General features: G+C 39.7%; 1 protein-coding gene across 1 annotated transcript in view; it reads right to left on the reverse strand.

The window, feature by feature from the left end:
- The window catches only part of LOC137058510 (adenosine receptor A1), a 66,238-nt gene extending 43,598 nt beyond the window's left edge, over positions 1-22,640 (reverse strand). The window contains exon 1 of the mRNA XM_067431801.1: positions 21,892-22,640. Coding sequence (XP_067287902.1) covers positions 21,892-22,220 — 329 coding nt within the window. The 5' untranslated portion in view covers positions 22,221-22,640. The remainder of the gene's footprint in view (positions 1-21,891) is intronic.
- Between the last annotated feature and the right edge of the window lie 4,521 nt (positions 22,641-27,161).

Here is a 27,161-nt window from a genome sequence, read left to right on the forward strand (position 1 = left end):
AGCAGAGGAAATGGCACTGCAGCGGCAGTGGAGAAAATAGCCAGAGAAACTGAGCTCCTGCGGGAGCAGAGGGAACAGCACTGCTGCAGCTGAGGAGAAAAGGTTAGACAAACAAATGGAGAACCACATTCGTATGAGGAAAAGAGCAATTACATTTAAATCTAGCATATTTTGTGTATGAGCCCATGCATTATCCTATTGAAATAAATATCCATATTTTCCCCTGAAATTGTAATTGCGATTATTTAATATGACAATTTACATTGAATGATGTTTTATACTAGGGGTGTAACGATACACTTGTGTCTACACACTACACATACACACTAGTCGATATAAACCACGATACTTACCTTCCTTATCGATGAACTGGACCCACAAATATTCCCCCATTGCATCATTATACATTATATTTCATTATATAAAGTGGTTTAATGTAGTAATGTCACTCATGCTCTTAATGCAGGCAGCATTCTCTCCCGGTCGCTATGACCCTCCTCTCCCGCTACTAATGCACTATATATATAAAAATAACCATCTAAAATGCTTTGAATAATCATACTACTAAACCAAAATGTGATCTGGTGATTTAAATGATGTTTGCACTTTCACTATAAGGAGTGCCGCTTTAAATGATGTTTGCGCTTTGACATTGAGGAGCGCCATTCCAGCAGCGCTCGCGCTTCAATTGATCTGTGCTATCCGTCACAGTTCTGAATGCAAGAACGCGTGTCAAAATGACTTTTCCTAAAACTGTAAATGTTTCGCTCACCTAAAAAAGAAAACTTAAATTTGGATTAGACACTCGATTAGTTAGTTATTTTTATAATGCGTTTATGATAGTTAATGGATCTTTTTGATACAAAGTTTGAGAGGAATGGACAGTCCCACCGCTGGCCGTCTTGATGCCCTAGCGACTTTATGATGCCCACGGCACTGGGAATGGACTTAAATGGAGTGACAGAAATCACAGGTTTTATAACAAACACCTTAATTTGTGTTTACAAGCTAAAATGAAACAACGCTGCTTTTAACAATTACATAATCTTAACATCTAATCGTAAACACGATTAGAAATTTGATTAGAATTGTGCAGCAATATACCAAATTTGTATGTAACTTTAGAGACGGTCCATAGATCCACGGATATCGAATGACCATGTCAAGCCAGCTTACACCAGTTAATTTCACCTGTAGTAATTAAGTCTGGCCAGTAGGAATGTACTACAAACTTTTGAACATAAAAAAAGCCTTTTGGTGAGTTACTGTGAATTTGCAGACGGTCCCTAAAGCAGCCTCAGCGGATACTTTACCTTGTTAAAGGGATCCCATGGTGTTGAGACTTGTATGGCTTAATATAACATAAATGATGTCTCTTACTGAATTATGTAGTAGAAAACCCATGAAAGATCTACGTTATTTAAAAAATCGATTTTATATTTGGACCATGGGCGGCGCCATTTTGTTTGCGTTCTAGGTTGATGACGTAGAGTGGTTGAACTCCTCAATCAGCTGGCGTTACCCGTTGCTATTTTTACCACAACGCAACTCGAAAATTGTTTCAGAGTTAAACAAAACAAATTAATTGCTTTGTAATTGTACTTAAAACACACTAAAACATACATGTGCACACAAACTCACCTACACAAGTCACAAACAGATCGGCGGGCGCGCACACACACACTGACAGACTGCTCTGTCTCAATCGCATGCATCATCACCAAAACATCCTGCCTCTCTTCCTCACGTTACTTTATCCCATCGTCCTACCTAGATATTTCCCTCTGCTGGTCACATTAGGCATTACAGTTAATCTACTATCAACAGTCTATCTAGGATCAACACAGGGAATAGATTGAGGGTTATGTATGCGCGCACGCAGTGCGTGCGTGTGTGTGTGTGTGTGTGTTCGCGCCGATCTGTTGGGGTGTGTGTGTGTTCGCACCGATCTGTTGGGGTGTGTGTGTGTGTGTGTTCGCGCCGATCTGTTGGGGTGTGTGTGAGTCTGTGTGAGAGAGAGAGTTTGTGTGCACATGTATGTTTGGGTGCGTGAAGTCGGACAGCTGTTTGTAAATCGGCTGTACACTCGTTATTGCGGTGGAACGTGAGACTGAATGACTGCACTCGAACATGTCCACTATGGTGTCGGACAACACTACAAATGTCCGTCCCTTCAAATAATGCGCTATTTAAGGGTATAGGGTCGATTTCAGATTCAGCTCCTGTCGTGGAGACTGAGCAGCCCAACATCTCGATTGAAACAGAGCCTGTCGTGTGCGCGCCCGCCGATCTGTTTGTGACTTGTGTAGGTGAGTTTGTGTGCACATGTATGTTTGAGTGTGTTTTAAGTATAATTACAAAGGAATTCATTGGTTTTGTTTAACTCTGAAACAATTTTCGAGTTGCGTTGTGGTAAAAATAGCTACGGGTAATGCCAGCTGATTGAGGAGTTCAACCACTCTACGTCATCAACCTAGAACACAAACAAAATGGCGCCGCCCATGGTCCAAATACAAAATCGATTTTTAAAATAACGTAGATCTTTCATGGGTTTTCTACTACATAATTCAGTAAGAGACATCATTTATGTTATATTAAGCCATACAAGTCTCAACACCAGGGGATCCCTTTAAATTAAGTACTGCTCCTTTAAGGTGGAACATACGCTCCTCTCACTCACTGATGAGAGGGCAGTCCGTAGTAAATGAAGCGTGAGCTGTGAACGTCGCATGGATGCGTTTTAAATTTCTGTTACTCTGTCGTTTGTTTTTCTGTTTAGTAACGCAGTTGTCAGTGGAGTGTTTAACTGCCCCATGTGTGCGAGGGATTTGCGGTGATAATAACCCCCCTTTGAAAAGTCTGATACGTGAGTTTGCTTCACTTGGCTGCAACCATTCAGGCCAGCTATCCGGCCTCTCTGTGTGAAGCGTGTAATACGACATACAATATTAATCACAATAAAGAAAACATTGTCATTTTTAATGAGAATTCGCTTTGGCATGAATGTGCGCGATTCATTGTGAACTGCTCTGAACTGAAGCATTGATGTGCGAGCCCGTGGAACGCTTAGAATCTGAAATGTGAGGCTCAAATTATCAGCTGGTTCCAACTAGTGGCTGATCGTTTGGGGTAATAGGAGCTTTGTATCTTTTAGTGATTTAGCTTTATCAGCAAGTAACATTATATTTATAGTTCATCACCACAGCAACCTTGTGCAGGTCCATGATGAACGCAATTGTCGCATGTGAAAAGTATCTGTCTGTAGTACGCAGAGGCGGCAATCGCAAGAAAGATTGATGCCTGTAACAAATTATTTAAGATCATTTTCTATTTCTGTTGTAGTTTCCCCTGTTGCAAGTCTGCGGTGTGCGGTTTTTACACTGTCCGAGGGCGACTGTCGTCATTTTTTATTTATTTATTTTCTAAAACAACCAGCTGTTAACACAACGTTCCCTTAGAGAATAATGATTAGACTTTAGAAGATGGAAACGCAATTGTGAATCGTAGCAAATGCAATTACATGCAGGAAAAGCCAAATTGGTTTTACTGTGATGGAAGCGGCCGAAAAGGCTTAGAACTCTGTAAGGAAAAAATGTTAGCATTGTAGAATTGCTTCGAGCTGTTTGAGCGATCTATACAGCAAGGGCGGGCGAGGCGACCAGCCGGAAAAGCCATCCATGCTAAAATGAAAATGGTCAACAAAAGAATGTAAATCTGCTGTATATATACACACCTCTTATCATTGATTAGCTTGATGTGCTCCACTTGTGTTTAATTATCTGAGCGTGCTCCACTTGTGTTTAATTAGGTTTAATTATCTGCACATGCTCCTCCCGAATTTTTGTTAATAAAAACTTGACTAAATGATTGTTAGGCTGCATTAACTTGGCCAACCGGAACCGGGGACACTTCCCATAATACCTGATGCACTTGTTACATCATAAGAAGATTGGAATCTACAATCTAATGTTAGTCTCTCTGTTTATCCTGAGGTTTACTGCAGTCAGCCGGATCCAGGCCATATCCAGATCAGATTGTTGACTCTGTTTTTTACAGAAGAGAGGGAGCTTGATCAAATCTATATTAAAGCTAGCATGGAGGAAGCATATAATTACAAACTAAAGTCGCTGTGATAGATTTCTATTTTTATAGTAAGCACTCAAATAAATGTGAGTGAGAAAGTTTCTGCGACAGCTCTCTGAGGCGTGTAGCTAGCTTTTTTTGGCCATGGTTAACCATGTGTTCAGTAAAGTAACCATAAATCATAAAAATATCAAGAAGAAACTCATCAATAGTGTGCATAATTTTTTTTATGTATAGTATCTTTAACTCACCTTTTAAAACAATTATCATGTGCGTTCAGGACCATCACTCAACAACATTTTTTTTTGTGACTTTTCCTATGTAAAATTATAAAATAATGTATTGGCAATAATACAGAAATGTTAATAGCCACGAAAGTCACTGCTAAATTGGCCATGCTAAAAGTGTGCGGTTTTTAATAAGAAAATTTTAGGACTGTGTTGGGGGAAAATAATTTAAGTGTGTAACAACAGCAATTTTGTCTTATTTCTAACCCTGTTTTGATGTAAAGTAAATGGAGTCGAGGAGTCAATTCCATAGACTCCCACAGTGGGAGTCGGGAATCGGAGTCGACTCCAAAAAAACTGTAATCGAACACTCCTAGCGCTAGCTGTCAGCGCCGCTCAAGCAATGTTGTCATGACAACCATAATGGTATTAGTATAACCATTAGTGTTATTTATCGCATTTTGTTTCTTTTGAGTCTGATTTATCAAAATGGTGCGTGTGTGTGCTTATCCTGGGTGCCATGACAGTGCGAGTTATAGTAATACTGACGGCTCAGCTGAAGGAGTGCGCAAAGAGTAACGTCCAAGCTCAGTATTTTGACTGAATATTACGGTTTAATCTCGCAAAACCTTATGTTGCGGTCAATCAATCAATCAATCAATCAATCTTGCAACGCAATTTTATTTGGCTGTAGAATCGTTCTGGAGAAAACAGTGATCAGTTTATTTTAATTTATCATAGAGCGACAATGTTGGCAAAACAGTATTATAGTTTATAGAATTAAATTAGACCTAATTAATTAATTTTATTTGTATATTTAGTTTAATAATTTGGATCATAATTTTAGTGTCCCCAACTGAGCAAGCCAAGCCAAAGGCGACAGTGGCATGGAACCAAAACTCCACCAGGGCATGATGGAGAAAAAAAACCTAGGGAGAAACCAGGCTCAGTCGGGGTGCCAGTTCTCCTCTGGCCTATTATCAAACAGTGTATGATTATTATTCTGCCAACCTTACAAGTCAGAAATCATATTAGATCGGAATATTCAAAATTTCTGGGTATCACGCAAGAGACCGGTTTATTCGGGTCACACCAAAAACGAATAGTAGAGCGTCTGGAGCGAGTGATTTCCCTCCTGAACACTTTCCATATGTGGCGTATCTCCCTGTATCATTGCGTGATACTTGTTTTTTTGTAAAGTTTTAGCCTGGATTTCACTGTCATTCGCAGCCATGGAGGAGCGCATGCAGCGTCTGTTGTATTGTTTGTCAAAATGTTTCTCAAAATGTGCTCAGTTTCTTGCACAGACCGATCGTTTAGCTTCATTAGACCCCAATGTATTGTCTGGAGCCACATGTGACGGTATTCATTTTGTTTTGTCTGTGTATTTCTTTTGACTCTCAAAATGATGGCACTCATCAACTTCCATTATATGAAAAAGAAAGGTCCATGGGTTCAGCTAAAAACCTTCTTTACTGTTCTACTAAAGAAAAAAGTCACCTACAACTAAGATGGCCTTTAGGTAAACTATCCCTTTAATTCTCTTTGTTCGTGGATTAAACAGTCAAAAGTCAAAAGTTATCAACCAATCAGAACAGACCTCCACGCCTGACTATTGAAAATGCTACAGGGAATCTTATGGCTGTAAGTGAAATGCACCAGGAAATCTTTCAACAATCAAAGGTTTTTCAACCTTTGATTGTTGGAATTGTTTCAACAAACAACCGCTCTGTTCGATTGATCTAAATAAACAAAATATTATATGGCTTTTAAGATAATGCATATAAATATTCAGTGTTGTCATTCCGAGTACCTCAACTGAATTGAGATCATTTGTTTTATTTGTTCTTATTTTATTACTGACAGGGTGATAACAAAACATCTAAATGGCAGTATACAGTATGTGGCGTTTTGAAATGGTATTGAAAAAAATATATTGTATTGAATTTAGAATTTCCGGTATCATGACCACAAATTCATGTCCTTCGTCAACAAGGTAAAACTCTGTTTTGTTAGACTACCTATTCTATTCCAAAAAGATCTATGATTTAATTAAATATATACAGTTCCTTCTCAAAAAATTAGCATATTGTGATAAAAGTTCATTATTTTCCATAATGTAATGATAAAAATTAAACTTTCAAATATTTTAGATTCATTGCACACCAACGGAAATATTTCATGTCTTTTATTGTTTTAATACTGATGATTTTGGCATACAGCTTATGAAAATGTCTCGGTTACATATGTAACCTTAGTTCCCTGAAGAGGGAACGAGACGCTGCATCGAAACTATAAAGCACCCGTGAACACAAACAGAAACTAGCTTCGGAAAAGCCTGAAGTAAGTGATCACGGGCATGCAGGGAGTATGGCAGGGTGATGCAGTGTCTCGTTCCCTCTTCAGGGAACTAAGGTTACATACGTAACCGAGACCCTATCAGGGAACTCGAGCTGCGTCAAAACGCTGTGAGAACGCTTATACCCAGATCCACATCTGCGGACATAGGCATCTAGTGCCCTAACTGGGCAAAGCAGATTCAGTTTCTCTTGGTCTGACGTCATGAAGGGAGGAGGATAGAAAGCCTGAAGAGTGATTGGACCCCTAGGGCCAGTAGGGACCTTAGGGATGTAACCCGGTCTAGAACGAAGAAAAGCCTTCACCATCCCAGGTGCAAATTCTTAGCACGAGGGCCCCACCGAGAGGGACTGAATGTTACCGATTCTTTTAAGAGATGAAATAGCCAGAAGAAAGATAGTTTTTAGTGTCAGAAATTTGTCCGACACCTCCTCAATAGGCTCGAAAGGGGCCACAGATAGGTCCTGGAGCACAGTGGCCAAATCCCAGGCCGGGGCCCTCAAATGTACTACAGGCCTCAGCCTCAAGGTACCACGAAGGAAACGAGTAACTAACGGGTGTCTCCCCAAATAAACCCCACCCAAAGGAGTGTGGAAAGCAGCTAAGGCCGCCACGTACACCTTTATTGAGGAGGGGGTCAACCCTGCTGAGAACCTCTCCTGCAGGAACTCCAGGACTGTACCAACCGGGCAGTTAACTGGGTCCAACTGGCGATCTTTGCACCAAGCAGAGAAAAATCTCCATTTTAGTGCATACAATTTCCTCAGCCGACCTCCGCCGAGAGACCCGCCTCTATGAGCTGGGCCCCTTCAGAGGCCAAGCCCAAAGTTTCTATAACTCTGGGCGGGGATGAAGGAACACCCCGTCCGCTTGAGAGAGAAGGTCCCTCTTGTTCGGAATCTCGATCGGAGAGCCTTCCAGGAGGGGAGGGATATTAGTTCCGAAAAACCATACTCTGGTCGGCCAGTACGGAGCTACTAGCAACAGACGGACCCCGTCCCAGCGCACCCTCTCCAGAACTCCCGGAAGCAGAGTAATCGGGGGGGAAAGCGTACAGGGGCAGCCTCGGCCACTCCTGTACTATGGCCGAGAGAGACAGAGAGAACCACTGTGGGCAGTGAAAGTTCTCTGCCGACGCGAACAGATCTATCTCTGCTTTCCCATACTTTGTCCACAGGAGCTCCACGACCTCAGGGTGGAGCCTCCATTCCCCGGGCCTTGACCCCTGCCTCGACAGTATGTCTGCTTCCTGGTTCAGGACCCCCGGGATGTAAACTGCCCTGATGGAACGCAGTTTCCCTTGGGCCCACAAGAGGATATGACGTGCCAACTTGTACAAGGGGCGAGACCTCAGACCCCCCTGATGATTTATATAGGCGACCACTGATGTGTTGTCTGACCTGACCAGTACATGGTGACCCCTGAGGTCTGGCAGGAAGTATTTCAAAGCAAGCAACACAGCCAGTATCTCCAGCCGATTTATGTGCCATAAACGCTGATGTTCCTGCCATAGACCTTGGGACGAGGGACCACTCATGGTCGCCCCCCCCCCCCCCCCCCCCAGCCCGTGAGAGATGCATCTGACGTTAGCGTGACGCGACGGACATGAGCTCCTAACACAGGTCCCTGGGACAGAAACAGAGGATCTTTCCACATGACCAGAGCGCGAAGGCATCGCCGCGTGACTTTGATCGTGCGAAGTGGGTTCCCCCTCGGGGAAAACCCTTTCGTTCTGAGCCACCACTGCAATGGCCTCATGTTCACCAGGCCAAAAGGTATCACGTTGGACGCAGCTGCCATGAGGCCTAACAATTTCTGGAACTGTTTGACAGTGACATATCGATCTAACTTCGGTTCTTTCACCACCAATAGGATCGATGTTATGTGTGTTGGCGATAATTGCGCCCGCATAATTATCTAGTCCCACACCACGCCTAGAAAAGTGGTCCTCTGAGCTGGAGAAAGCACACTTTTCTTTGCGTTTAGCCTCAACCCCAACTTCGTCATATGTGCGAGGACATCTTCTCGATGCTGAACCTCCATCTGCTCTCCAAAATCAACCAATCATCAATGTAGTTGAGTATGCGGATGCCCTGCAGGCGCAATGGTGCCAGAACTGTATCCACACACTTCGTGAAGGTGCGGGGTGACAGTGCTAGACCGAAGGGAAGTACTCGATATTGGTATGCCTCTCCCCTGAAGGCAAACCTCAGGAACTTCCTTTGATGTGGAAGGATGGACACATGGAAATGAGTCTTTGAGATCTATAGTGACAAACCAGTCCTCGGACCTGATCTGTGACACAATCTGTCTAAGTGTAAGCATTTTGAACTTGAGCTTCGCTACAGAACGATTTAACAGACACAGATCTACCCTCGGGTGGCCCGCGGAGACCGTCTGTGCCCCGGCATTGCGGCGGGGTTGGCAGCGTGGCCCCCTGCGGGCAGGAGGGGATCACCCTCATTGTCCTGACCCGTCTGCTGTCTATCCTTCTTGGCGATAATGACTGTCCTCAGATCAGCCCTACCCCTCGAAGAATTTGCCTGCGAGCGCCGCCCTGCCTCCCAGTCTCTCTGGGGGGAGCACGGGCAGCAACGCTCTGCCTCTGTTGCGCCCTGTGTGAGGAGCTTGTACTCGGATTGGGCTGCTGTGCTGCAGCATCCTCTAGGATCTGGACGTGGAGAGGGAGAAACTGCTTGAGCGCCGCCGCCAATTGGTTGGATAATGTTGGGGCTTTTAGGGACGATGCGGCTGAATGCGAGAGATGGCTCGCGAGCGTCTCTTCAACCTTAGGCATCACCCCATAACCGTACTGCTTCAGCCCTAGTATATTGCTATATGTAGATGTTTGCGGGCTGAACACACGATATGATGCCGTTTTTTTCCAGGACCTAGACATCTCAGTGTACTCGGTTTCGAGAGCTGCCTGGGCATCCTGCACCCCCAAACAGACAACGCAAATAGAATGTGTATCCCCACCCGTGATGTAATGAGGGCAGGGATGAACGCATCTAGTGAATTGCTGTTCACTAGCCATTTTTGTCTTTCTTTTTTCTTTTATGTTATATATATTTAACAAAGGTGGAAAACTCCTGCCTAGTTTTTTACTAAGGACAGACAAAAACACCAAATATGACAGACAGATTCACACAGATCGCTTACTGAAGGGACAGAAGCAAGTTTCCGTTTGTGTTCGCGGGTGCTTTATAGTTTATAACGTCTATGACGTCACCCGCCTATGACGTTCCATCTTCTGATTGGACTGATTCGACACGTGGTTCATGACACAATCCCGCAGAGGCATTCTCACAGCGTTTCAATGCAGCTCGAGTTCCCTGATAGGGAACCCAAAATTCCTATCACAAAAATTTTGCATATCATGAAAAAGTTCTCTAAATGATCTATTAACCTAATCATCTGAATCAAATAATTAACTCTAAACACCTGCAAAAGATTCCTGAAGCTTTTAAAAACTCCCAGCCTGGTTCATTACTTAAAACCGCAATCTTGGGTAAGACTGCCGACCTGACTGCTGTAGTGTTGTCAAAAATATTGATATTTCGATATGTATCGATACTGGAATATCTGAAACGATACAATTCTCAGTTTTTACAGTATCGATACCAGCTGCGCTCTCCTCTCCGACCGAAAGCGAGTTGACACACACCGCCATATTCTCACTCACTCAGAGTTAACCTCTGAGCACGGTGAACGCGTGTTCGGCTGGACTTTTTCCTCATGACAGTGTGTTAGTGTGTGATCGGTCTGAATTTCACGCGGGATTGCACATAAATTAATTCTACTAATCCCTGCAGATTTCGTGCTCACATCTGAAGCACACACACATAGCCTACCATAATAAAGCTGCCTCTGACATGATACAAGTGCAAACATTTGCTTCCTTTTCCAGCTTATTATTGGTCAAATACACTCAAAGAATTATCAGTGCACATCTGAAAGAGTATTAACGTAACCACAGTCGCAAACAGTTCAGGAAGAATGAGTAACAGGAACAGTGTTTAGGATCCATGTGTCCGTTAGTCTTAAAGGGACCGCAGTCATTTGTTATTCAAACTAGGGCTGCACGTTTTCAAGTTTTTCATTAACCGTTAAACGAGGCCCTTAGCGGTTAATACTCGGTTAACCATAGTGCGCGTCAGGGTTATTTTTAGCTTATTAATTTGACGACCACCATCTCCGTAGTGAACGCGCCTATAGAGAGAAATGCACATCATGGATTACACAATCAGAGAGTAGCCTATTTCTTTTCGTTTTAAATTGTTAAAAGACATTTCAAGTTTCTTAAGATCTATTTCATGTCTGCGAGGCGTACACTGAGTTTCGTTAAATTAGGATAAGATGCGCTCCAGTTCACGAGCAATGCGAGTGGCCGCCTGCACGATTAGAGCATGTAACGTTAGTAAAATATGCAGCCGAGAATGATTCACACAGACTCAGCGTTTGACTCGCGCGGCTGATGAGCCTCTACCGGCAGAGAGTTCAAGCATCTGTGGACTCGTCCCTTCAGCTCTGGCCATCTTGCTTTCAGTCCGCGATCAGCTTTTTTGTTTTCTTCATTACAGTTAAAGTAACCTCTGCTTTTCTCTAGTCATTCACAAGTTTCTCACTTCAAACTTTCTTTCTTCTGATCCGTTATGCACAGCGCGTGCGGCTCGCGCTCTGCTTCTGCCCTACTGCGACTTTTAGTCCAGTGTGACGTATGTTATTTTCCTCTTCATGACGCATATTTTGACTGATGCGAATCATACTCCGGAGCAACTTATAGCCTGAAAAATGCGGTAAGCACTGCATTGCAATACTTGCATTTCGCCCCGTCACTCTCATTTTTAAAGTGCTCCCACGCTTTCTTTGCCCGCATAGAAAGCTGGTCATGACTTCTTCTTGTGGATACTACCCTAACCCTATGGATACTACAAATGTCTGGGAGCGCTCTGGCGGTCTATAAGGGTGCAAACATATATTACAACTAAATTCAAGGCACGTCATTGACGCCACTTAACCGAGCAAAATGTTTCACTCGGTTACGCAATTTTTAACGGTTAATCGGTCAATCGGTTAACCATGGACACCCCTAATTCAAACTACAAAAAGACAAACGATCAACTGCTCTTGACTGATCAACTTGTGTAACTTTAATAGTTTCATCTGTACGCTATTTAATTTTTTACAAAGAACATTATCGAATGTTGTTTTAAATGTAATTACCATGCATTTTTTTTATTCAGTTTCTTATCTGAATGTTAGACCTACCTGAAAAAATAAAGCAGTCTATTTAATTTGTATCTTCTATTCTATTGCATTTATTTGTGCTATTGTTTGTCATCTGTTTATTTGTTCTTATTTTATTACTGTTTACTCGTCTTTTTAAATTCAATTTACCATTCGAAATCAAGCTTTCTTGTGCTGTGTGTAAGCTATTGCAACACAATTACCCCATTGTAAAAAATACTTTGAGATAGCAAAAATTTGTGAGAGAATTTTAATAGTAATTGATCAATTTATCAATAATTGTTCAAATCAAAATGATTCCCTACCATAAGGAACATGCTGGCCACATGACTTTTTAGTAAAAAATAACAATGAATAATAACAAGTTCTGTTGTCATATTAAGCATCTTTTTTTCTTTCTTTTTTTTTACTGTGGTATCGATTTAGTATCGATATATCAATATTTTAGTCTGGTATCGTATCGAAGTCATAATTTTGGTATCGTGACAACACTAGACGGCTGTCCAGAAGGCCATCATTGACACCCTCGAGCAAGAGGGTAAGACACAGAAAGAAATTTCTGAACGCATAGGCTGTTCCCAGAGTGCTGTATCAAGGCACCTCAGTGGGAAGTCTGTGGGAAGGAAAAAGTGTGGCAAAAAACACTGCACAACGAGAAGAGGTGACCGGACCCTGAGGAAGATTGTGGAGAAGGACCGGTTCCAGACCTTGGGGAACCTGCGGAAGCAGTGGACTGAGTCTGGAGTAGAAACATCCAGAGCCACCGTGCACAGGCGTGTGCAGGAAATTGTCTACAGGTGCTGCATTTCCCAGGTCAAGCCACTTTTGGGCTACAGAGCAGCAGCACTGGACTGTTGCTCAGTGGTCCAAAGTACTTTTTTCGGATGACAGCAAATTTTGCATATCATTAGGAAATCAAGGTGCCAAAGTCTGGAGGAAGACTGGGGAGTAGGAAATGCCAAAATGCAAAAGTCCATTGTCAAGTACCCACAGTCAGTGATGGTCTGGGGTGCCATGACAGCTGCTGGTGTTGGTCCACTGTGTTTTATCAAGGGCAGGGTCAATGCAGCTAGCTATCAGGAGATTTTGGAGCACTTCATGCTTCCATCTGCTGAAAAGCTTTATGGAGATGAAGATTTCGTTTTTCAGCACGACCTGGCACCTGCTCACAGTGCCAAAACCACTGGTAAATGTTTAACTGACCATGGTATTCCTCTGCTCAATTGGCCTGCCAACTCTCTTGACCTGAACCCCATAGAGAATCTGTGGGATATTGTGAAGGGAAAGTTGAGAGACCCAAGACCCAACACTCTGGATGAGCTTAAGGCCGCTATCGAAGCATCCTGGGCCTCCATAACACCTCAGCAGTGCCACAGGCTGATTGCCTCCATGCCACGCCGCATTGAGGCAGTCATTTCTGCAAAAGGAATCCCGACCAAGTATTGAGTGCATAACTGAACATAATTATTTGAAGGTTGACTTTTTTTGTATTAAAAACACTTTTCTTTTATGGTCGGATGAAATATGCTATTTTTTTAGATTTTGGGTTTTCATGAGCTGTATGCCAAAATCATCAGTATTAAAACAATAAAAGACCTGAAATATTTCAGTTGGTGTGCAATGAAGCTAAAATATATGAAAGTTTAATTTGTATCATTACATTATGGATTTTTTTTAAACTTTTATCACATATGCAAAAATTTTTGAGAAGGACCTGTACATATGACAACGCTGTTGGCTGGTCCCTGCAGCGTACGATCACATATATGATTAGAACGTAGGGCTGGGCGATAAAACGATGACGGTAATTATCACAATATAATTTTCCTCGATAAAACGATAACAACAGTTCGATAAATTCTCGATTTACTTATGCCCTATGCGTAATGCTGTGCATGCGTATTAGGGCTGCACAATTAATCGAAATCGAACTGCAATCGCGATTTGGCTTGTGCGATTATGAAAGCTCAAAGGCTGCGATTTTAATTAAATAAATAAATGCTAGTGTGTTAGCGAAGAGGGGCTCTGTGGTAAACGCTGCTCCGTCTGAAAGACTGTGAGTTTGAGTCGCTTATAAACGTGCGTTTGAAAAAGCAGCAAACATCTTCACAAACTAGTGAAGCGTTCATAAACCTGTGTGAGCTGATATCAGCTGTGATGTGGCTTCTCATCATTGAGAAGCAATGCGTTATTTTATAGTATTCTATGTCAATCAGCACTGCATTATAATACACTTTATTATTATGAAAATACCCTTGACGGCTTGAAGAACTCAAATACACCATATTTTGCTGCAGTCGTATTTATTGTCGTCATGTTTAATCAAAGCGTCTCTATCTTCTGTTTACAGCGTTAGCTTCACATCATGGATTTCCTGAAAACTAACGTCAATTACTTCTCTGAGGCAAATGTGGCATTTTCCGCTCGAGGGCGCCCTCTGGCTTTCAGTATGAATTAAAAACTTTTGGGTAACGAATAATAAGAAATTAATGCTTAATACATTTTAAAACTTAATAAACTTAAAAAAATTATAAATTTGTTGGACAATCCATGTTTTTCTTCAATGTACAAGGAGTTTTTTCCCCCCACAGTGGATGCACAAGAGGTTCTTATTTCATATTAAAGACAGACTTTAAGAACAACTCCTTAGGCTTAGACCTTTCTAATGTTTTTAGTCATAGGCTGTCTGCATATTAATAGTTTTTTTGTAAAAAAAAGTTTTCTGTAAAATATTACAAAAATAATAATAATAATTAGTATTAGTATTATATTGTTATATTTATTCTGACGTACTCTTTTTTTGTAATTATGAAAATGTTATTGTAATGGTAATATTTTTAAAAATATGTTTTGCAGTAATAATAATCATAATAATAATTTGTATTAGTCACATTAATATAAAAACACAAAATATTATAAACACACACTTTTCATTTGTATAAAAATTATAATAAAAATAATCGCATTTTAAATCGCAATCGCAATTTTACCCAGAATAATAGCAATTATATATTTTCCCCAAATCGTGCAGCCCTAATGCATACTGCAGACTGGGCTTCTGGGTGCTGCACGCGCTGTTGTTTACAGTCCGTGTCTGACAGGATTGGAGGATCGGAGTGAAGTGGAGCATAAAAAAAAATTAGCAATAGTGAAGAAAATGCAGCGCTCACGACACGCTCGGAGGACACAGATATCGTTGACAAGTTAGTTTGCTCAACTTCAGTGGTTTGGAGATATTTTGGCGATCCCATCTGAGATAAAACAGAGCGACGTGCGTGGGCTGCTTATCATAGGTTCACCACGCGGAATTTAATTATTAAATTATCGTGCTTCTTCGAAGTTCTTCCATATAACATTAAGCACAACACAGCGGTAAATCTATAAACTACATTCCACTACTTACCACAGCAGGCTTATCACCTTGTTAGTTTAGGGTGACTTGCAAGCTAACGCTACCAAACTATAATCACTAAAACATCGGACTTGTACATCGTTATCATAATTGTTTGTCTTTGGTGATGTATTAATGTCTTAGCATCGCATGTAGGCCTATCAAAAGAGAAATAATTTCATCCGATGTTTAAAATTAATAAAATATAGACAGCCCTTACTGGAGATCCACAAGTACTGAACTTTGCTCTCTCCCTCCTCTCCCGACCAGCCAACTGTCAGTAGCTGCGTTTCCATTACAGATTTGCGAAAAACTTTTGCGATATTTCTTAAATGTCGATAAAAAACTATTGCGAAATGACAGCGTTTCCATAGCTGCAGTTATGCGACTAAAACATATTATTTTCCTCTCGCGATAGGTCATTCCAAAATGATAGCACTTGGTAGGTTTGTATATCCCATCCACCGCATTATTTTTATTGGAAGGAGACGTGTCCAATGTCCAAGCATTAATGGCAAGGAAAGCCCCTTACACCCGTTTCACACATACTCTGCTTGCAGTGTGTAGTTTTTTCCGTCCCCATGTTAACGGATTACAGCTTTCACACTGCACACGGATGTGGTCGGTCAGTCCGTTCCAGGTGCAGTGCGTCTGCAGCAGTGCGACGAATGTTTTCGTACCGAGTCTATTTTTTGCTGTGCTGCACTGCTGCATTAAAGCGATAGAACATTGTTCGCATTAAAATAAACATGTACTGACACGAAAATCTATTAATTTCACCACAGTTGCATATAATTTAAAATATACTCTTGTTTCAAAGTCAGCATGTGGCTTTTTTTTCTCAAGTAAAGCAAGGAAACGACACCTTACTGGCATTTAGGTTTAAAAAAAAAAGTGCCAAGAGCACTCGTCCTTTCTTGGAGGTGGAAAGCAAAGTTCTTTATGACCTGCAGGATTTCTTTTAAAATGGTTTAAAAACGAAAGAAAAGACGAGAGTCGGCTGTTTTTGAATAGCCTATTGTAAGTTTCTAATTTAAAATGTTTGTGATTTGAGGCTATAACCTATGTTTAAATGTTTTGCCACTTGTGTGAGCTAAATCTAATGTACTAAGCTATAAAAATATGAATTAAGGAATTGAATAAAATGTTGTTTAAATGTAGTAAGCTACGTTAACCTGACTTCTATGAGTTAGTAAACAACGAGAATTGCAATTCTGACGAGCCATGTTCAGTAACAACTTTTGGATTTTAAATAAAAAATAATTAATAAATGCTGTGTTTGTGGTATGCAACAGCAGATCAGTTGCGGACTGCAACTGCGATGCAAGTTGCAATGCACGGAAGACTAATCCACAGTGAGGCAAAATGGCTGATTGGGCTTAAGCCCCGAATGTTTTGTCAAAAGCCCCGAATCTTTTAGTAAAAAAAAAATGTATTTTGTTTCATTTCCTCTCAGTCTTTCAGAATGGAGCGGCAAAAAATGAAACAAAAGCTATATTACCGTGTGTGTGGCGGTCGGCAATGCATCGCACATAACTCAGCTTGTTTGCCAATGCCAACTGCCAATAAAAACTAACGAGGAAGAATATACATCATCTTCTTCGTTGTTGTCATCAGGGATTGGTGGGCTTTTGTATTTCACCGGCGTCGTAGTTAACTATAGTTAACATGGACATTACACATTTTTTTAAAAGGAACACTAAACCTCACCGGCCAGATAGAGATTCTGCGTCAGACGAAAGTGTTACAGGTTTGTGAATCCGCTGTTGTTGTAACAATTGAGTTAACGTACATGACTGTATTGCTGGCTAGCTAGCGAGTTAACGTTAGGTGTTACTTATTAAGGCGAGACACGACAGGTGAAAACATAGTCAATTTTGAGATTTTGGGCCAGTTTACTCCCTTAACAATAACGTAAGCTTTCATGTCAAAATAAAAAAAAAGGCAACATTACACATTTAAAGTGGTTATTTCCTTATATTTTGTCACCGTGCGCCTTTAGATTTCTACCTGAAATCATCCAAAGTTATTCTAACGCGAGCTCCCGTGCCATCTCCATTCACAGAAACGTCATGCCTGGTATCATTATAAAGCTCTCAGTCTCACACACAGCTAGGGTTGGGCATCGGGAACCGGTTCCAACTTGGAACCGTTTAAAAAATAACGATTCCATTGGAATCGTTTAGAAAATTTGTTTTCGGTTCCGATCATCGCTTCCAAACGCACAGGTTTTGGTTTCCATGGCCACCTGATTTCCGGTGATTGCGCGCCCGCATGTTCTTTTAGCCATGGAAGCCCGGTAAACGGCTCTGAAGTGTGGATTTATTTCACTTTTAAAAAGCCTGGGTCGGCACAGTGCAACTAGTGTTGTCAAAAATATCGATACTGAAATATCTGAAAAGATACGATAGCCTGCTCAGTTTCTACAGTATCGATCCCAGCTGCTCTCCTCTCCTCTCCTTCTCTGACTGACAGCGAGTTGACGCGCAGCCGCATATTCTTACTCAGCCCGGTTAACCCTCTGAACATGGCGAACGCGCTTTCTGCTGGACTTTTCCTTGCAACAGCGTGTTAGTGTTAGTGTGTGTGATCGGTCTGAATTTCGCGCGGGATTGCACATAATTCTACGAATCCCTCAGATTTCAAGCTCACATCTAAAGCGCACACACACACAATACCGTAATAAAGCCCCCTCTGACATAAAAGTGCAAATATTTGCTTCTTTTTCCAGCTTATTATTGGTCAAATACAATCAACCAAATTCTCAGTGCACATTTTGAAGAGTATTAATGTAAACACAGACGTAAACAATTCAGGAAGAAATGAAGAATGAGTAACAGGAACAGTGTTCAGGATCCATGAGTGCGGCAGTTCTTAAAGGGACAGCAGTCATTTGTTATTCAAAGTCAAACTACAAAAGGACAAACGATCACACTGCTCTTGACTGATCAACTTAATGGTTTTATATGAAACTATTTTTTTTTTTTTGCAAAAAACATTATCCAATGTTATTGTAAATTTAATTAGCCACTTTGCGTTTTTTAATTCAGTTTTTTACCTGAATGTTAGACCTCCCTGAAAAAATAAAGCAGTCTATTTCATTTATATATTTTATTCTATTTTATTTATTTGTGCTATTTTTTGTAATGTTTATTTGTTCTTATTTAATTACTGTTTAGTCATCTTTTTAAATTAAATTTACCATTCGAAATCAAGCTTACTTATGCTGTGTGTAAGCTATTGCAACACAATTACCCCATTGTAAAAAATACATTGAGTTAGCAAATATTTGTGAGAGAATTTTAATAGTAATTGATCAATGTTTATATAGGACAAAAAGCTTAAACACTTTATCATATAAAGTGATCTCTTCAGAAGAACTTTTTGATTGCCTAGACTTTCTAAAGACATACAAAAAAAATACATATATAAAAAATATCTAATTGACAGTATATGCAGTGTTTTTCCCCCGTGGTATTGAAAATAGCATTGAATATCGATGTGACATGTTTTGACTCCACCCCTCAAAGAATCGGAATCGAGAATCGAAAAGAACTGGAATCGAAAGTAAGAATCAGAATCAGAATCAGAATCAGAATCGTTCAAATCAAAACGATGCCCAACCCTACACACAGCACTGTCTAATCCAAATATGGGCATTTCCTTTGTAGAACTAACTAACCGTGAAAGTTTGCAGCCGAAAACAACATCTGATTGGTCATGGATTCTGATGTAGCAAATTTGTCAGCTAAGCACAAAGTAAACCAAACTGAACTCTATAAAGATTAATAATGATGTTTACACTAAATTCCAATTTTACCTATGCAGGCTAACTTAAAAATAGTCAGATAATGGTTGCCTTTTTAATTTTTTATTTACACTGAGTAACTTACCATTTTCACAGATTTTTTAAGGCATTCTATTATCTCAAACAGCCTGAAAAATAGTGCATTTAGCTGATGTAAATGGGTATGCCCCCGGACCCCCCTAGGTTTTAGCACACAATTTTATACAGCTAGCAAGTTAACAATGTTCTGTGGCACCTCCATTATGTTGCTAAAACTGTCTTTTGGATCTAACATTTCCCACATCCAGGTTCCAGGTTATAATAATATGCAAAAGTCTAAATATTAATCTCTTAATTTTGCAGTAAAAAGTTATAATTATCAAAAATAAAGGCTTAAACATCTTAAAAAAAAAGAAAAAAAGAACATTTAAGGGGCTCCTTTTCTGGTGAAAGTTTTCAGACAGCTTTCAAAATGGCCACCAGACAGTGTGAACACATGATTACCCACAACTCAGTGTGCAATGGTCTGATTAGCTTGAAATTACAGGAGGTTCAAAAGTACCGAAGTATAGTAACAAACACATAATTTGGTATATCAAGTAGAAAGATAAATTATTTCATTATTATATTTTTATTTTGTAAAAACTGTAAGCTATATAGTGTGCTCCAAAACAATCCCGTCTTCCTATTTCTGGGGAAATTACATCAGCAACACATTGAATTATACTGCTCCTAATTTATTTGCACTTTATAGATTGAGAAACTGAATTGAGAGATTTGCTTACTTCTTTCACAGTAATTCATAGTGGACGAGCCTGGTGGTGCACTAAAGAGTTTGTTTGGTGCAATTTGCTCATTTACAATGTCTCATTAGTGGAGATTATTTGCAGAATCATGGGTAGTTCTGTCGAACACAATTATTTAAACATTTATAAAATACAAAAAAAAAAAAAATGCAGGGTGATGACTTCAACAAAACCATATACCGTGGAATAACAACCTCATAGAGGTTTGCCTTTAAAGTTACCTTTTAAAATGAATTCCCCTATGGGGAAAATGATTGGGATTTTGACGTCTGGAACCCTGCAATTGCAGTCAATTGCAGAGGAAAGAGGAAGCTTTTGTAAAGAATGTTGAAACATAAAAATAACTAAGATTATGGATATTTCTGTAAAGTAACAAAACATCAAGTACTGTTAATCTGGAGCAAATATCTAAAATCCCTGTCATTAATAGCATGGAAATCAAAACTAAAGAGCGATGATCCACTACATATACTCTGTTGTGAAGGACATTTTTATTTAGTTACAATCCCTTCTCTGTGAAGAGCAGAGGGTCTTTTCAGACAACAAAAATGGAGCTAGTGAGGCATGCAATCCATTTAGCTGGCAAACTAGCACTAGTTGTTCGGTTGACTATGCAATTGTCTAGTGTAATTACCTCACAAAAACTCTACTAGAATGATATAATCCCATTTTATTATTAAAAAGGAAAATTATGTAATTTTGAAATGCTGCATAAAGGTCTTTCTACCTAATTGCTTTAACTCATAAATTAAAAGGAAAGAGGCCATGGTCGTGACAGGAAATTAAAGACTGAAATTCTTGGTTTGAAAGTGGATTCCATAAAGCAGGAATACAATCAGAAGCATTGCAATGCAAGGGAAACCCACCCAGGTCAAACATTATTTTATGGTCTGAAAGTTGATCAGTTCCAACAAATAAAAATTAAATAACTCAATATTTCTCATTGTCAAATTGTTTTACATATTTCTCTAAATTAAGATTTTCTTGTGATGTTCAGAACAATTATTTGTACATGTTAATTAGAGTAATATGCATTGTCTTCTGTTTTGAGAAAAAAAAATTAAACTTAACCTTTTATTGTTGCAACCCACATAACTTTACTTCAATGGAATACAAAATAGACATTTTGAAGAATGTATTTTCCATGTGATGGCAATTAATTGTAACTAAAAAGGATACCAAAAATCATTATAAAAGTGGTTTATACAACTTGTGTGCTATATTTAAAAAGTTTCTAAAGTCATACGTTTTTTCACACCACACCACAACCTCTCATATGTGTTCATATGAGTTCATGAGTGACCCCAAAAAAATGATACACAAAACATTTGCTGAATTCGGAATAATATACTAGTACTCTAACTGTTTCTGCCTGAATGCAGTTTCATATTTGGATTTTCAAATTATTTGGTTGGTCTAATTGGCAAAACCCAAGGTTTTCTGCAGGTTTTATTCACGAGTTCACATATAATTTATGGAGATTACATTGAAATGTGTATTTGGCGTGCTATCCTATTTATTTATTTATTTATTTATTTATTTATTTATTTATTTATTTATTTATTTAACTCGGAATTTGGCCGGAACCCAGAATTATTTTAAAATAATTAAAATTAAGTGAGTTTCCGATTAAAACAAATAGCCGATGGGCTCAGAAAAAAAAAGTAAATTTTCATAACTCATTGACAAATTTGTTCTTGATTTAAAGAGGTTTAGATATTTGTATTGAAAAACAGAACATTGATAACAGAAATACTGATAGGCTACATAAAGATATTCACGTTTTTGTAATGTAGCCTACGCAATAATGCCACAACTTTCAGATTTTTAATAAGATGTGCTCTGATTTAAAGACCAGTTAAAGGCCTTACATTGCGTAAGGGATAATTAAGACTTTTTATTTCCCTAAAAAAATTAATATATAAATGTGTGTGTGTTAATGAGAAACAGTCCTGTTTACTAGTGAATAAGCAACCAAAATTGTATTACCTCATTGGTATCTTGACCCTCAGATAGCGGTCAATAGCAATAGCCAGGAGGGCGAGGATTGAACTTTGCGTTAGTACCAGGACCGTGCATGCAACGAGAAGGCAGCTGTAAAAATGAGTCTTCAGTCCGATGCTTATGGTTATAGCCAGAGGAATGACAAGTGCCCCGACCGCAATGTCCGCAAGAGCCAGGCTGACGATGAAGTAAATAGTCGTGTCCCGTAGAGATCGGTTAATTCTCACAGCCCAGACCACCATCACATTCCCAATGACAGAGGAAAGGGCAATGAACACCTCCATCCCAATGTACAGACCAAGGGCATCAGGCATCTTTGCTATGAATACAAGTGCTTGAACAGGATAAAATATTCCCCAGATTCTAACTGAAAGACCCAGTAAATCAAATGAGTCTCGGACGTGCTTTTATAGCCATGTCGCCAAGTTACATGGCGCAGGGTGAAAACAGAAGTTGTGTTTCCTCTCCAAAATGCGTCCGCGGCATCATGATCATCAAGTCATGTAGTCCAGTTCCACAGTTAACCATTGTGACTCACTCCAAATAATTCCCCGCGCATTACATTAAGTCACAGCACATCAGAAGCGATCTATGCGTGACCACCTAAGAGAGTCAAATAAGACAGCTTCCATATGGTTCAGATGTAAGCAGATACATATGTCTGTCGATGTCGAAAAGTCCTGTGAGGTCTGACGGTTACCTTAATTTTGAAGCAGCAATAACTCGCACATCGGCTCCTCATGCACGCTAGGGCGACCAATACAAGTTTCACCAGTCGCCACGGGGGCGGAGACGTGAGAACAGTACCATCCTTGAGTTGCAGACATTCAAATTGTTATTCACATTTTGTATTTTAACCCCTACCTGTCATCTCCCGATCTGGCAAATTGAGCATTTAGACATGCTCATATTAAAAAGACAGCTGCTCGTAAGGTATTTTGAATATAGCTACACATAACCAATCTATTTAGAAAGCCAACACTTGAGAGTTTACAGCTGAATACTGAATACAGCTGAGTTATTAATATAGAGATGTATAGGCTGAAACATAAAAATTAAAAATAAAATACTTTAAATATTTTTCTTCATGTATAAAAATATTATGTGAATGTAGTACACACAGCAAATTTGAAAGTGTTAAATTAACTCTCGCATTTTGAAAAATAACACTTTTTCGGGGTTTATATAGGTTCACACTAAATAGAGTTAAACTAACACTTTAAATAGTGTTACTTATTTTAACACTTGCATAATGTAAAAACAACACTGTAAGTGTTCACCGTTAACACCATTTGTGTTGCCCCTCTGCCAAATTTACACCAAGTTAGTGATGAAACCACACTAGGTGTGTCTATATATCTTAACACCAAGAAATATATTTCCACACTAATATAGTGTTCATACTAACCCTGATTAAAGTAAAGTATTAAAGTAATTAAGTGTAGTCTGTATTTGACTAAAATAAGTCAAAACACTATCAGTTTGTTTGCGCTGTCAGAAATTGTATTTGTCAGTAACACAGAAAAAGGTACAATGCATTCACCACCACCTGATCCATATAAACACTGCAGATCAAAAGGCCTGTAAATCTTTAAGCTGTTGGCTTTTAAAAAAGTTCACCCAACTCACAGCATCTCTATACTGTAAACATATGTTCAGAAAAAACATCAACAATAAAATGCACAGTGCTGTCATTTTTTTTTTTACAATTTCAAAATCTTACTGAAAACAGGAATTTCATTGCATACAATGAGGTCTTGTCGATATTCAGTTCCATCATTTTGACCCAGTTCATATAATGCATGCTTTTCTGTATAAGATTATGTAGCATTCCTGCATGTAGCAACTTTTCACCATTGACAACATCATTCCAACAAAATGTTTGCATTGGTCCATAGTGTTTTTGACTCCAAAAGAATAATTTTCAAAAATAACCTTGATTTTTTTTTTTTTTTTTTTTTTTTTTTTTTTTGTGTGAAAAGTTCAAAGGCACTCAAGAAGCTGGTTCCGTCACAAGGGATGAGGTGCTAGTCCACAATGGTATAAAAGTGGTCGATCCTAAACTTGATCCTTCCTGATCCCAGTAAGAATGGCTGGTTGGCCCTCCCTCCCGCCGAAATTGCCTTAAATACTGGTGCAGGACTGATTTTTATTATTATTATTATTATTATTATTTTATTATTAAATAAACAGGAAAAACTGCATTAAAACAGGTGTTTAAACAACAACAACAACAAAAACATACACCTATATAACAAATGGTACATTTGAACAGTTATTCCAGAGATTTTCAATCCTGGTCCTGTGGACCCACCTCTCTGCACATGTTGTATGTCTCCCTTATTCAACAAACCTGATTCAGATATTCACAGAGTGGAACAAACATTGAGGAGCATCTTCGAGACATCACTATAGTGCTCAGCCCTATCTCCTGGCCGTGGAACCTCAGAAGAATTCAGTTTGACAGTTTATCATCATTCTTGATCAGCATGCCATTCCATGCAAATCAACCTCTTCTCTTGGTGCTTTTGATGAACTGTTTAAGGCACACTTTGTTTTCGGCACCTCTTACAACACTATGCTCCACAACATGTACACTTTCATTCAGACCACTGTGTTCAACATAGATGTTGGCAAAGTTAAAGAGAGTCCTCGTGTAGCTGAGGTCAGAGCAAGGCTTCTTAGCTAGGTCTCAAGTTTTTCTGCCCTCATGAAGTGTTTTGTTTGTCAGGCTGAGTTAAATGGTTCAAAAATGCTTCTTAGGCACTTCAGATTAGTTCATGGTTTTGTTCCTGGAAAGAATCTTCGCCTTAAATGCATGGAAGCAGGTTGTGGTTCTGTGTTTGGTACTTTTTCAGGTTTTAGGAAACGCATGCATGTTAAACACGCTGAGCAAAGTGACATTGCGCAGAATTTTGACACCATTGACAGCTGTGAGACTGCCAAGGCAGATGGACAGAGTAGAGCTGAAATACTTGATCAGATTGGCAGTGGCGCAGAGTTGGCCACAACATCTGTATTGGTAAAGTCAAATAAGAGTACTTTCGATATGTGTGTGTCTGCTGTTGCTCAACTAAAAGTTGCTGGATTTGGAACAAAAATAACTACAAAATTCGACTGCTTTACGGCATATACGTCTCTTCCACCCACACTTCCTTACATTCGGACGTGTGAGCCCAACTTTGTTCATCGGATAATATAGTCATGTCCGAAGCAGCACAGACAAATAAGAAAGAAAACGGTTTTGTTGGAGAAAAGCAATAAGAGGAAACGAAAAAGTGATGGGATTAAAGGCAGGACGAGGATCAACATTGGACCAGCGTTTGCATGTTGGCGTGAGCTGAAGAAGGCGTGCCCGACCGATGCTGTCATGCTTGTTATGGTGATTACCTACCACCCAAACATTGAATTGAAGTATCATATAGATTCTGTAAAACGGTAACCAATAGACTACTATAATGACACTGGCTTGCAAACGTGAGCATCATGATTATTTGGCGTTTGAAAAAAATAAAACTCATGAAATAATATTCATATGACATGCTGAAATATATGCCACTGACTGTACCTGGGATGAAGACATTTCACATGCGACGCCAGAAGAACACCTGCATGTGAACTCCTCCTGCTGTGTTCAGGGGAACTGTTACCCCTCATTTACACTGAACACGTGTGCGGTGCATTACGGCTGCGACACGGCTACCGGAGCTGATCGCGCCCATTCTAGTCAATGCTTGTGTTTAACGTTACACCGGCCGCGACGCAGTGCGTTTCAGAAGCTTCCCAGAAGCAGCTCTCTGTGCCGCTTCGCTAAATATAGGTGCCTAGTCTATTTTTGATGGACGCGCGTCCAAGATAAAATAAAAGTCAAAAATCCCTGTCAATTTCAAAATAAACACCTTGTGCAGACTCCCAAACGTATTACATGTATATTGGATATATCCTTGGTAGGAGACAATAAATGGACGTCAGACAGGCAAATCACGTGGTCTCACGCATCCAGTCGCTCCGCTTCTGATAGCCTCTCAATAATGACCAGCTTTAACTTAACTTACGCAATAATACTACAGTTGTTTTGTTTGTTTTTTATATGAAATTTGTAATTTACGGTCGTATCTACTCCAAGGATTAGACAGCAAACAATGACGTGGTTCTAAACGCTGGTCACAGAACACGAGTATCTTCTACTGCTTTAAGAGCTTCCTGTTGAGTCCTATCAAGCAGTGTGATAACATTTTTCGCCACTAGGTGTCACACCAGGACTACTTAAACAAATCCAAATACACTTACAAACAGAAACTTAACACTGCACAGAACAGAAATCATTCGAGATTGAGGGGATTACAAATCCAGTATCTGGAAATTGTATTAGGGGTACTGTTGTTCAAGTAACTGGGGATAATCTCGGCTTGCACAGCTTGTTTGGGTTTCTTGAGTCATTTGGGGCTCTGTATTGCTGTCGTTTCTGTCTTCTTGAGAAACATCTCTTTCAGTCTTTGTTCTGTGAAGATGACCCTGAGGTTGTACTAAGAACAGCTGAGATGCATGCTCTGCACTGTGAAACTTTACAAACTGATTCTACACTACCTCATATTTATGGTGTCAAACGGACATGTTTGTTAAATTCACTCAAATATTTCAACACAGCCAACAATTTTGCTGTAGATATAATGCACGACATTCTAGAGTTGCTCAGCTAGAGGTAAAACTTATTCTGCAGTACATTCAGCATAATTTTCTGTCCACTGAGGATGTTGCTGGTAGAGTGCATGCTTTTGACTATGGATACAATCAGCAGAGAAATCGTCCTCCAATGGTCAAATTGTTTGATGGGAGCAATGATTTGAGTTTAAATGCCATCCAATCTTGGTGCTTGTTGCACAACATGCCCCTATTATTTGGTGATTTAGTGCAAAGAGTTTATAAACACTGGCATCTTTTGATTTTACTTTTGCACATTGTTAACATTGTATTTTCACCATTTGTTAAAAAAGGCATGACCATTTATCTTAAACATTTAATAATTGAACATCACCAGCTATTCAAAAATGTATTTCCCCAAAGAAATCTTTTGCCAAAGCATCACATCATGATACATTGCCCACAGTGTATAAGAAAAATTGGACCAATTCTGCACATGTGGTGTAGGCGTTAAGAAGCTAAACACAATTTTTTTAAAGGTCCCATTCTTCGCGTGTTTTCGAAGCTTTGATTATGTTTACAGTGTGCAATATAACATGAGTTCATGTTTCGTG

The sequence above is a fragment of the Pseudorasbora parva genome, chromosome 22 (genome assembly GCF_024679245.1).
Source record: "Pseudorasbora parva isolate DD20220531a chromosome 22, ASM2467924v1, whole genome shotgun sequence".
NCBI lineage: Eukaryota > Metazoa > Chordata > Actinopteri > Cypriniformes > Gobionidae > Pseudorasbora > Pseudorasbora parva.